This window comes from Colobus angolensis, unplaced genomic scaffold (genome assembly GCF_000951035.1).
Source record: "Colobus angolensis palliatus isolate OR3802 unplaced genomic scaffold, Cang.pa_1.0 Scaffold42, whole genome shotgun sequence".
Taxonomy (NCBI): domain Eukaryota; kingdom Metazoa; phylum Chordata; class Mammalia; order Primates; family Cercopithecidae; genus Colobus; species Colobus angolensis.
The window spans coordinates 5,227,646-5,241,098 of record NW_012117599.1 but is presented as its reverse complement, the minus strand read 5'-3'; the positions used below and the strand labels follow the sequence as shown (position 1 = coordinate 5,241,098).

Here is a 13,453-nt window from a genome sequence, read left to right as displayed (position 1 = left end):
GCCAATACCAACATTAATAGGAGTTTGGAAGAAGTTGATTCTAATTCTCATGGATGACTTTGAGGGCTTCAGGGATTCAAGGCTTCAGTGGAGGGAGTCACTGCAGATGTGATGGAAACAGCAAGAGAACTGGAATTAGAAGTGGAGCCTGAAGATGGGACTGAATTGCTGCACTCTCATTAAACTTGAATGAATGAGGAGTTGCTCCTTATCGATGAGCAAAGAAAGTGGCTTCTTGAGAGGGAAACTTCTCCTGGTGAAGAGGCTGTTGAAACATTGTTGAACGCTTCAGACATTGCTGAAATAACAACAAAGGATTTAGAATATTTCATAAACCTTAGTTCATAAAGCAGCAGTTTGAGAGAATTGACTCCAAATTTGAAAGAAGTTTTACTGTGGGCAAAATGCTATCAACAGCATCTTCATGAACGGGAGAGTCAGTCATGCAAGAAACTTCATTGTTGTCTTATGTTGAGAAATTGTCACAGCCACCCCAACTTTCAGCAACTAGCAGACTGATGAGTCAGCAGCCATCAACATTTTGGCAAGACCCTCCACCAGCAAAAAGATTACGACTTTCTAAAGGCTCAGATAATCATGAAAATTTTTTTTAAGCCATAAAGTATTCTCTAGGTAAGGCATGTACTTCTTAAAAGACATAATGCTTTCACACACTTAATAGAGTACGGCGTGCCGTGAACATAATTTTTATATGCATTGGGACATGTAAAAACCTATGAGTGACTTACTTTTTTATTTGCTTTATTGTGGTGGTCTAGAACCAAACCCACAATATCTCCAAAGTATGCCTCTCCCTAATCTCAATGTACCCCGTGACAATCTGAAAACTGTGTTCTTCAAGCTTGTTCCTCTGTGATTGTCACCACTGTTCTCGAAGAGAGAACATTTTACTCTTCCCATGCAGTATTTGTAACAAAATGCCTTAAAGGCCAGCACAGTACATTGTCATGGCTGTATGTCTACCTTATAAGAGAGGAGGATTCATTATTTTAATAGACAACTGGTTGTTTAGATTTAGCAAGGTGCGTTTGGTGTAAGAACTGAAGTCGTAAACACTCTGCCAGCCAGAAAGCACCTTCCTCCCATAGCCACTGGCTGTATCTCCAACACCATACAAGTACATCGTCAGAGGCCACCAGAAACAGCAGGAGAGAGGAGATGGAGGTTTCATAATTATGCGATTGCACACTTAATAGACTACAGTATAGTGTCAATATAACTTTTCTTTTTTTTGAGATAGGCTCGCTCTGTTGCCCAGGCTGGAGTGCAGCGGCACTCGATCTCCGCTCTCTGTAACTTCTGCCTCCCGGATTCAAGAAATTCTCTGCCTCAGCCTCCCGAGTAGCTGAGATTACAGGTGCATGCCACTACACCTGGCTAATTTTTGTATTTTTAGTAGAGACGGGGTTTCACCATGTTGGCCAGGCTGGTCTCAAACTCCTGACCTTGTCATCTGCCCACCTTGGCCTCCCAGTGTGCTGAGGTTACAGGCATGAGCCACTGCACCAGGCCAGTATATATACCGGGAAGCCAAAAAAATTGTGTGACTTGGTCTATTGTGATATTTGCTTAATTTCATGGGTCTGGAACTGAACCCACAATATTTTTGAGGTATTCCTGTACATAGGTGTAATCAAAACACTGTTTAGTTGGTTATTTTTTCTGTGCAATTATTTTAATAACCCAATAGTTAACTTTGTACATTTTTTTAAGAATTGATTTTTCCCCCATATTGATTTAATCTAATTTAAATACCGTATTTTTCATTCCTAAAGATTTGAGTTGGGTCTTCTTAAATGTCTTCCATTTGATTTGGCTTCTTAACAGGCTTGTGCCTTCTTCTACCATTTGAACATACAGAGTGTATTTATTTTTATTTTATTTTATATTTTTGAGACGTAGTCTTGCTCTTTTGCCCAGGCTGGAGTGCAGTGATCTCGTCTCACTGCAACCTCCACCTCCCGGGTTCAAGCAATTCTCTTGCCTCAGCCTCCGAGGAGCTGGGTCTACCGGTGCCTGCCACTACACCTAACTAATTTTTGTATTTTTAGTAGAGATGGGGTTTTACCATGTTGGCCAGGCTGGTCTCAAACTCCTGACCTCAGGTGATCTGCCTGCCTCTGCCTCACAAAGTGTTGGGATTATAGGCGTGAGCCGCTGTGCCTGGCCTTAGAGTATATTTATAATAGCTGTTTTATGTCTTGGTCTACCGACTGTATTTTTTTGTGTCATTTCTGACTCCGTTTCTACTTACTGATTTTTCGTTTGATCATAGATCATGTTTTTCCTGTGTCTTCTATTCCTGCTTTTATTTCTGAAAAGTGTGTCTACTGGTACTAATACAAGGACATTTTAATGACCATTTCAGTTATAAATTAAAAGGCTATTTTACTTTTACTGTCAGAGATTGTTTGTCTGTTTTTCACTTTTAGGACTCTTTAATTTCACTTCAAGGCAAAAAAAAGCCAAGGACATTTTGTAAAAAGAAACATTTAAAGCTTATTTTCTTAAGCTGTATAGTGAAAAATATAACCGACTAAAAATCTTGTAAATCATGATGATGGGATTATCATTGAACTTTTTATATGTTCTTGTAAAGATACTGCTTTCGACTTACAGATTAGATGTTACCGTATCTACTTGAAGAATGTCAGCTTTCTGAAAATCAAAGGCTTTTTGTTCCAACCCTTTCCTTCCTTAAAGTGTAATTTTTGCTTGAATTCTTTGATCCTGAGTTACCCTGCACAGGGTGAGTGTTGAGTGAGATTTGGGAATGACACTGCCATGGCAGTTGACTTTTAACTAGCTCCTTTGTAGTCTGTATGGCTTTTAGCCCAGGCATTTAGACAGTAGATGGTTAGTGTTTGGCCTGTAGAGAAATGTCCTGTCATTTCAGAGGAACAGATCTGAACTAAGCACATAGAATGCCCGTTTCATTGTTGATTAAGACTTAGGTGGCTGGAGAAGGCACTTAATTCAGTTGGATATTGACTGTGCAGAGAGAAGTAGCTGCTTTTAAAAACAAGCTTGGATCAAGTTCTTTGTGGCAGTGTCCAGGCAGAAGCTGTGGGCATAGACAATGAGATGCTTGTTTTATTTCCTGAAAATACCTCTGGGAAAAACCTAAGAGAATAAACATTGTGTGTGCGTTTCAGTGTGACTCAGCCACTGGGAGCTTCCATCCATGACGATGTCACAGGCAGAGCCAGGCCCGAGTCAGATGAACTGGCTTTTGGGTTGGTTATTTTCTTCACTTTGCTCTTCTCACCTAGAACATTAAAATACTGGCAGTTACCTTGTAATATTTTACGGAGATAAGTGACATTATGTGTATGGTATATGGAACAAAATTCCTGACACACGTCAGGCATCCAGAAAATGTCCTCTGTTGACCTCCTCTGGTTGTTCTTAGAACATGGATTTGGTTACTCCTAAGTCATTAGTGTTGTTCGTTTTGTGGTCTTACCTGAGGTTCCTAATACTGACTTTTAGTTTTGCAGAGGTATTTATAACTCTGACTTTTGACTTCTTATGTGGGTGAAGTTTAAGATCCACTGGACTTTCATTGTCTTAGATAATGAAAAAGTATTTTTTTTGAAAAATTGGAGGTCTTAATAAGACAGGCATAATTTTGCTAATTGGACTTCCATGACAGTCCACAATCTTCCTATACATTTCGGTTTTAGACAGCTGCATTAGCTTGCTAGTGCTACTTCTCACCTCTACCTCCCGCCCCCTACACACATACACTGAGTGGCTTAAAAAACAAGAATTTATTTCTCACAGTTGTGGAGACTGGAAAGTCCGGACTCAAGGTGCCAGCAGGGTTAGCTTCTGGTGAGGTCTCCTCTCTCCTTGGATTGCAGACAGCAGCCTTCTCTCTGTATCCTCACGTGGCCTTTTCTCTGTGGATGCACTAACCTGGTGTCTCTCCTTACAAGGACACCAGGCATGCCAAACTAGTAATGACCTTATTTAACCTTATACCTCCTTAAAAGTGCTGTCTCCAAACATACTCCCATTGGGAGCTGGGGCTTCAACATGAATTTTGGAGAGACAGAATTCAGGCCACAATAGCAGCTCTCCTCTGTCTTGGTTTTGGAAAGTCAGCAGAAGCCGCAGTGAGAACATTGCTGCAGTACTGGGTTTATTTGTAGGCTTTTTATCGTCCTGCGTCTTCAATGGATAACACATTCTCACTTTGTTTTCTCTTCTCTACCCTTTGCACTGCTTGTATGTCTACAATGCAGTGGCTTTCAATCTTTTTTTGACCATGACCTACAGACAGAAATATATTCACGTGTGTGTGCATAACTCGAACATATTTTACAAATCAGTAGCTCTTCTTAGGAGTTTGCATATATTCTGTTTTGTATTATTATGATTTTTTTTTTGAAGAAAGGTATTTTGAGATGTGCTACTTTATGTAGTTTGAAAACCACTGCTGTAGTGTAGTTTCAGAACTGTGGTATGTGACATATATTGAAGGACTTTCCCTTTTAATCTTTTGCGGTCATGGATGTGTGGTCAGCTTGCATTGGTTTGTGGAATTCGTGGAACCCATCGTAAGACTTTCCTGTAGAGGAAATTATAGTCTGGAAAATTTCCCTGCCGTTTGGCAACTTCTGTAGGAAATAGAAGCCAGTAGGGTGGAAAAATTTCATCATATTGATTGTCTTTGCTGGGAGAAGCATACAATTATGTCTTATATTCAGAAGCAGGGTAGATTGGAACAAAACCTCACTATGACTCAGTGATAGATTTTTTTTATGTGTGGTTTATTTTCTCTTTTAAGGTGTGGGTTGGTTTTTGTTTTAGAATTATCTTTCTCTATGATAAGCTCCTTCCCAGTAGGTAGAATGAATTTTTTAAAGAATAAAAGTCTAGTTTTTTGAAGACGTTGTCCCAAATCTTAATTCCATAGGGATATATTCTGTTGGGGCTTGATGATAATTTATTCATGTTATCTGAAGTTATCAGTTGAGGAAGACGCATGCGGTTAGCTGGGTTAGCTGTTACCAGTTAATGGTGTTAGCCTCTGTGGACTTAATAGCAGGATAAATGAAAAACTGTATCAGGTCGCCCGAAAGGATGCATTTAGGAGGATGGGAGTGGAGGGAGAGAGCTTGCTGTAAGTGGAAGCACAGAGTATCTCTTTTAATGCCCAGCCATAGCAAGAACTGGGTCTGAGGGTGATGTAAATGATACTTAAAAATTCAAAATTCAAATGTGGCCAGGCGCGGTGGCTCACGCCTGTAATCCCAGCACTTTGGGAGGCCGAGGCAGGCAAATCACAAGGTCAGGAGTTTGAGACCATCCTGGCTAACACGGTGAAACCCCGTCTCTACCAAAAATATAAAAATTAGCGGGCGTGGTGGCGGGCACCTGCAGTCCCAGCTGCTGGGGAGGCTGAGGCAAGAGAATGGCATGAACCTGGGAGGTGGAGCTTGCAGTGAGTCGAGATTGTACCACTGCACTCCAGCCTGGGTGACAGAATGAGACTCTGTCTCAAAAAAAAAAATAAAATAAAATAAAAATTCAAATGTAGCAGGGCCAGGCGCGGTGGCTCACGCCTGTAATCCCAGCACTTTGTGGGGCCAAGGCAGACAGATTACGAGGTCAGTTCAAGACCAGCCTGACCAACATGGTGAAACAGTATCTCTCCTAAAAATACAAAAATTAGCCAGGCGGGGTGGTGTGCGCCTGTGGTCCCAGCTATTTGGGAGGCTGAGATAGGAGAATCTCTTGAACCCAGGAGACAGAGTTACAGTGAGCCAAGATTGCACCACTGCACTGCAGCCTGGGCAACAGAGAGAGACTCTATCTCCCAAAAAAAAAAAAAAAAAATTTCAAATACAGCTTTTTATAGAAGGACCCCAGAGTATTTCAAGGTTGTAGAGAGTAATTTCATGCCCTGGTTTGCCCTTCATTTGATATGATTTTGGACAAATACTTGAGCCTCCATTTCCTCACTCAGTCTTCGTCACACATCAGTGAGATCGCATCTGGAACAGACCAGCACCGCAAAGGTGAGTCTTCTCCCTGCTTTAGTTCGTCTTTGTTCCTGCAACTCTTGGTTCTCTCTTCTTCTGGATCAGGGAGAGGGTCCATGAAAACAAATAGCAAAAAATCGAGGTCCCATAAAGTGCTCCCTTTTCAGCTTATTCTTCACTTGTTTTTTTTCTTCTTCTTCAGTATTCTGAGTAATGGGTTTTATTGTAATGGATAATAAAGGATAAAGACCTAGAAAGAAAAGGTCTTAAAGTGCCAAGGAAAAGCAGAGCCCTGGGCTACCCCAGGTGCTTGTGCAAGATTATCAGCTTGGGTTGAACCCAGCTTAGTGATGTGATAGAGAGACACCATTGTTGACCCACTGGATTTAGAGAAGGGTGTTCTTGTGGCTGACACCTACACACCTGCCACCTGGGGACACTGAAACAGGGCAGGGAGACTTAAGCCAGCGGCAGGTAAACCAGATGTACCCCTAAGTCGGGTCAGCATGGCGTGTGCTATAACCAGCTGAGGAACCAAGCAGACGCTCTGGGCCTCAGTGCAGGTGGGGAAAGGTCAGAAGCTTCAAGAGAGTCATGCTGGGAAGCCTGGAGTAGCTGGGTTTGATTTTGTTTTAAAACACACTTTCCCAATTGTAAGAGGGATGGGGAGCCTGAAGGGCCAGGGGTTTCGTGATACCGTGGGAACCCTCCCAGACGGCAGGAAGAGGAGAGCAAGAGGACCGGGACCCTCACCGCAGAGGAAACTTCTGCTGCACCTGAGTGGGCTCCTCCTTAGGCTTCTGTGATCCTTGGAGAGCAGGACACAGGAGGTGGGACCGAGGGGCAGTAGGGCAAGGTCACTGGCCAAGGGCTCTTGGTGCAGGGATGGGGGAGTCATGGCCTGTGAATAGAGACCTCAGGCAGAGAGAAGCCTGGGCCCTCCCAGCTCTAATGGGAACACTGGCTTTAGTGATGACTGAAGGATACTGCTTTGGCCAATGCCTTGCCCCAAAATGGGGAAAATTCAAAATAAGCACCATTGTTTTAAACTTCCGTTATTCCTTATGAAGTATTCTATTAGATACTTCTTTTTATTCCTTCCCTAAGTGTCTGCTCAGAACAACAGTCCTGCTACAGATAGATGTTTTTCATTCTCATGGACCCCAACGCAGCCACAAGTCCAGAGCCAGTCCCCTGGCACCTTCTTGTGTGGGGTGTTTATATTTACATTCCAGGGAGAGGAAGGGTGCACATAACATGCGGAGGGAAAGATGACTGAGCAAAATGCATGCCTGGCTTTTTTTTTTTTTTTTTTTTTTTTTTAGACAGAGTCTCGCTCTGTCACCCAGGCTGGATTGCAACGGCGTGGTCTCGGCTCACTGCAGCCTCCTCCTCCCAGGTTCGAGTGATTCTCCTGACCTAGCCTCCCAAGTAGCTGGGGTTAGGGGGGCCTACCACCACGCCTGGCTAATTTTTGTGTTTTTAGTAGAGATGGGGTTTTATCATGTTGGCCAGGCTGGTCTCAAACTCCTGTCCTCAAGTGATCCACTCACCTCGACCTCCCAAAGTGCTGGGATTACAGGCGTGAGCCACTGTGCCCGGTCCGTATCTGGCTTTTGGGTAAGTGGTGCGTGGCTCTGGGCACCATATCCCTCTCACACGTGCTAGATGGTTCAGCTCTGTGGTTTGCCTCATTTCTTGGAGGTTGGAATATCTCCTGCTTCCCATTTTGGAAACCTGCCTGCACTAGAAACACCTGAGGCCCACGTGTCTTTGTTGTCCAGGACCGTGTGCGCTTCTGGTCGGTGGACCTTGCTGGGCATCTGCTGCGTGCCAGGCCCTTCATGAGGAACTGGGAACAGTCCCTGTGTCAAAGTGCCCGTTGTCCAGTAGAGATGATGAGAATAGAGAGGAAATACAGACAACTAAAATGACTAAGCTTTTTGCTTAATGCTTTAATGCGGTGATTAAAAAACATTGTCATTGAAAGAAATGAATTTACGCCTATGATTTAATGCCTTTGTGTTTGTTTTAACATGTACTATAAGACCTCTTTTTATGTATGTTTTTAACGGCCATTGCTGTAAATGCTGTGAAGTCCACATTTGTAAGCTGTAAATTTCCTAGGCCCTTGCTTCTTGTGTGGCAGCACTGTTGGGTGCAAGTGGCAGCCCCTGGGGCCTTCAGCAGAGCCCTGGCAAGAGGCTCTTTCCTCCATGGACTTGGGCTTCGGCACCTCTTGAAGGGACTCTTCTTTTCATGGGAGAACTTGGCAAGGCCGCTCAGGATTGGTCTGCCGTTCTGGGCTTGTTCCATGCTGGAGTAGCTGAATAATTAGGAACGTTTCTGTCGTTTGAGTGGAGATGGTCGGAGTTCTGTGCGTTAGGAGGGTGGGTTGGATGGTCACAGAACAGTCCCAGCGGTCACTCACTTGGCCACCTGGCCCATCCGTGTGGCAGGAGGAGTGATGTTTGCACATCCCACTGCGGCGGGGAGGGGCACCACAGCCCCGATGGGGGTGCCTTCCGTTTCATCTGGCAAACCGTGGCCCAGGGTATGAGAGCCCAGATGTTTTAATAACATCAGCACGGGGATACACAGTGTTTAGAAAATGAGTTCATGTTCTAGGAATTACTTCCATTGTGTTTTTTGAAGCTCTATATCTTTTTCTGTTCGAATCCAGGTGCAACATTAGAGGAAATCAACCAGCACTGGGACTGGCTGGAACAAAATCTCCTTCACACCTTGTCCGTCTTTGATAATAAAGATGACATTGCCAGTTTTGTCAAAGGGAAGGTAAAGGTAGGTCCCTTGAGTTTAACGTTTCTCCCCATCTTTCCATCTTTTTTCCTTAAGACATTTCAAACACTGTAGCATACTAACAGTTTTTTCTGCTAACTGAACTTTTTGGCTTAATACGTAAAGCCAGATAAGTTTCATTTATCACCTGTCTTAACTTTGTAGTCAGTCTAGCAACATACACCTGACATGTTAAAAAAAAGACTTGGCCGGGTGCGGTGGCTTACTCCTGTAATCCCAGCACTTTGGGAGGCCAAGGCGGGTGGATCACGAGGTCAGGAGATCGAGACCATCCTGGCTAACATGGTGAAACCCCGTCTCTACTAAAAAATCCAAAAAAATTAGCTGGGCGTGGTAGTGGGCGCCTGTAGTCCCAGCTACTCGGGAGGCTGAGGCAAGAAAAGGGCGTGAACCCAGGAGGCGGAGCTTGCAGTGAGCCAAGATTGTGCCACTGCACTGCAGCCTGGGGGACAGAGCGAGACTCCGTCTCAAAAAAAAAAAAAAAAGACTTTATTCTCAGACTTAGTTTTTGTTATTCTTTACAGGAGTGAAGGCCCTTTTTTATCGCCGGAAAAAAAAATAACGTTAAGATTTATGTTTTTGCAGAGCAACACGTTATTTCACTTTTTAAATCACCTTTTTTTTTTTTTTTTTTGCAGTTGTGACATCTTGTCACACTATTCTGTTGGATCTACCACTTTCCTCCTGCTAGAAGTGGATATTTATTCTTAAAATATGTAAATTAAATGTAATGAAAGCCAATTAAGTTTTGAGTTGGCAAGAGAGGAATATTTTGGGAGGTATCTGTGATGCCTCCTGTGAGTTACAGTCTTATATAACTGGCCTCACTGCAATAACATGATGGATAATCAGTGCTTTCAAAGCCCCATCGGGCTGGGAGAGATAGTTTCTCATTCTAAATTTAACTCTCTCATTAAATACTTTAACACATTAGTGTGTGATACACTTTTCCTTCCTTAGGGTAAAACCTCCTAGCCCTTTGATTTTGTTTTCTGCAAAAAGCTTGGCTTTCTAATACCTCAAGTGCCATGGCTTTTCGTAAAGGGTGTCAAAGCAGATTTTTGATTTTGGAGGAACAAAATCTTTTCCTTCGGTGACTGGGGGATACTTATGGGATCTGGTGAAAGGGAAGGCATCCCAAGTCCAGCCAGCTTGACAATGTCTTCTTGGAGTTATACCTGGCCAGTGGGGTTAGCGGGTAGACTGGGCCATGGTGGGCTCGGGTCGGCCCTCATCCTGGCCCAGCCAACTGTGGCTCACTTCCCTGGGCCATATCACACTTGGGTAGCTACAGAAAGGCCCCATTCAGCGCTATTTTTCACACTTACCCCCACCTGTCTTGGTCTAATGCAAGTTGTAGTGGTTCTTTGATTTAGGTATTGCTCTTCTTAATTTGGAGGAAGAAAATTAACTTTTGCTACAGTGATTTTAAAACAGTTTCTGTAGAATAAGAAAACTTGTCCTTGACTCTCCTAGATTTCATGGCTGGGGTCTTGGAAATGACACTGACAAAAGATGAACGAAAGAAAAACAGAGTTTATTTTTGTTGGTTGTGTTTTTGAGCCAGGGTCTTGCTCTGTCACTCAGGCTGGAGTGCAGTGGTGCAGTCGTGGCTCACATCAGCCTTGACCTCCCAGGCTCAAGTGATCCTCCTGCCTCAGCCTCCCATGTAGCTGGGGCTTTAAGCACACACCACCACGCCTGGCTCATGTTTTTATTTTTTGTAGAGACGAGTTCTCATTATGTTGCCCAAGCTGATATTGAGCTCCTGGGCTCAAGCAGTCCTGCCTTGGCTCCCCAAAGTGCTGGGATTATAGATGTGAGCCACCACGCCCAGCCAAACAGACTTTAGTTGAACACGAAAGCATGCATATGTGTAACAGAAGCTCAGTGATGAGTAACTCACAGGGGTGGTTAGCACTTGGGCTTGTATAGCCTCTCAGTGAAGAACAGTGCATTTGTAGAAAGGTGACAAGACTAGAAAAAAGGCCTTTAGGCTTTTGGGGGCAGCGTACTGTGTGGAAAACGCATGGAAGCTAAGGGTTCATTTAGTGAGGTTGCGTAGATTCCTCTCAGGGCTGTTTCTGGACTTGGGAGGGTCGAGAGCTGTTTCTGGTGACTGAGAGTCAAAGTCCTCTTTCTGGTACAGGAGCAGGACACACCTTGACTAATGGACCTTTAAAAACAGGTCCTGTTTTGAGGCAGATGTCGGGGGACGACAGCCTTTTTGGTGTTTGCTGTTTCTCAGTTTTCTTCAGCTCCAAATAATCCTTATGCCACAGTGGCATATTTTGGGGTAATACATTCTAGTCCCTGACACTTTGAAGCTAAAATGCTTTGAAAAGTAAGTCCTGAGTGAGGGGCCTGCCCAGCCTGAGCCTGGGAGCACAGCGTGACATTTGATCTCCCCTTCCTCTGGCCAAATCCTAAGGATCTGGGAATTGAGGCCTTCCTACTCATATCCCGAACCTTTGATGACTCTATAAAACTTTGAAAAATCCCTGTTTCAAGCTGTGCCTGTAACCAGAAGCCATACTTCAAGGAAGGCAAGGGTCAGCACGGCCACCCTCACGCCTGCAACGGGAGCCCCTGGGTCCCACCCTGCAGCTGTGCCTGCTGCCTGTCTGCTCCAGAGCCTTCATAAAGACCCCGCCACGCCTCACTTCAAGAGCAAGGGGAGAGCTCAGCACTCATTATATATTAGATATGCTTTTCAAAAATATTCATCTCTCTTAACTAGTACTTCATTAATGTATAATGTCTTGTTAAATAAAATGTGGGAAATAGAGCAAAACATAATGAAGAAAATGAAAATCACTTAAAATTTCATCAGCCTCCAGATTTCTTTTAAAAATAATTTTAGGCCAGGCATGGTGGCTCATGCCTGTAATCCCAGCACTTTGGGAGGCTGAGGCGGGCGGATCAACGAGGTCAAGAGATCAAGACCATCCGGGCTAATACGGTGAAACCCTGTCTCTACTAAAAATACAAAACAATTAGCCGGGCGTGCTGATGGGCACCTGTAGTCCCAGCTATGTGGGAAGCTGAGGCAGGAGAATGGCATGAACCCGGGAGGCGGAGCTTGCAGTGAGCCAAGATCGCACCACTGCACCCCAACCTGGGTGACAGAGCAAGACTCCATCTCAAAATAAATAAATAAATAAAAACAAATAATAATTTTAAATTACATTGTTATTTTAACATCAATGCTCAGGTTTAAGTTGGAAAATAGCTTATATAATAGTGCAGGGTTTGACAAAAATACCCAAAAAGTAGTCTTGTCTTGAGGGACATAGCTTTTCATGAGACATACCTACCTACCTAAAAAAAAAAAAAAAAAAAAAAAGGGAAATGTTAATAAAGATAAATGATCGAAGTGTGTGTGTGTGTATTTTTAGAGATGGGGTCTTGCTGTGTTGCCCAGGCTGGAGTGCAGTGGCTGCTCACAGGTGCCGCCATAGTGCACTGTAGCCTCAAACTTTTGGGCTTACATGATTCTCCTGCCTCAGCCTCCTGAGTAGCTGGGGTTTGAATCATAAATGTATTTTTACAATCAGGTAGCACATGTGAGGCTTGGGGCCCAGGAGTTCCTAAACAGCTGCTCATGTGAAGGTAACAAGAAGATACTCTCAGGGAAGGATTTTGCAGTGAGCTCCCAGGGATGGGAAATCAGATTTCTGATGGTAGCAATGAGTTGTCAATTAGGAACAAATAGGCCACAAGCATGAATTCTAGGCCCTTCTACCACCACCCCAGATTATGAAGGACACTAATTGTTACTCATTTTTGGCAAAAAATTACAGATTTAGATGCCTTGTTTTCCCATAGACCCAAGTGCTTTGGAGGTTATTTATGACCTTGGGAACCTTGGCCGATATCCATTTAAGACTGCAGAGTGAGCCACATGGTCAGGCTGGTAGTAGCCTTAAATACCAACATTTTTGAACCTAAAGAGGAAGATCTTCATGAGTTTTTCTCAAAAGACTTTTTTTTTTTTCTTTTTTGAGGCAAGGTCTCACTCTGTCATCCAGATTGGAGTGCAGTGGCACAATCTCGGCTCACTACAACCTCTGCTTCTGGGGTTCAAGCGATTCTTGTGCCTCAGCCTCCCACGTAGCTGGGATTACAGGTGCGCATCACCATACCTGGCTAATTTTTGTGTTTTTAGTAGAGATGGGGTTTCACCATGTTGACCAGGCTGGTCTCGAACTCCTAGCCTAAAGTCATCTGCTCACCTCAGTTCCCCAAAGTGCTGGGATTACAGGTGTGAACCACCGCACCTGCATGCTCATAGACTAACTTTTATCTCAAAGTTGGGTAGTTCTTTGGGATTGATGCCGAGTTCACGGGCCTGAGGCAGTCCTTTTATCCTCATATGCCTGTAGAGAAAATTTAGAAAATGATGTTTGCGGCAGGGTGCAGTGGCTCACACCTATAATCCCAGCACTTTGGGAGGCTGAGGCGGGTGGATCACTTGAGGTCGGGAGTTCGAGACCAGCCTGACCAACATGGAGAGAAACTCTATCTCTACTAAAAGTACAAAATTAGCCAGGCATGGTGGCACATGTCTGTAATCCCAGCTACTCGGGAGGCTGAGGCAGGAGAATCGCTTGAACCCA

The 13,453-nt window shown here is 44.0% G+C and overlaps 1 protein-coding gene and 1 pseudogene across 1 annotated transcript in view; one reads left to right on the top strand and one right to left on the bottom strand.

The window, feature by feature from the left end:
* The window catches only part of LOC105522199, an 861-nt pseudogene extending 801 nt beyond the window's left edge, over positions 1–60 (bottom strand).
* The window catches only part of TBC1D8 (TBC1 domain family, member 8 (with GRAM domain)), a 207,550-nt gene that overhangs the window by 142,340 nt on the left and 51,757 nt on the right, over positions 1–13,453 (top strand). Inside the window, exon 5 of the mRNA XM_011956582.1 lies at positions 8,698–8,816. Coding sequence (XP_011811972.1) covers positions 8,698–8,816 — 119 coding nt within the window. The remainder of the gene's footprint in view (positions 1–8,697; positions 8,817–13,453) is intronic.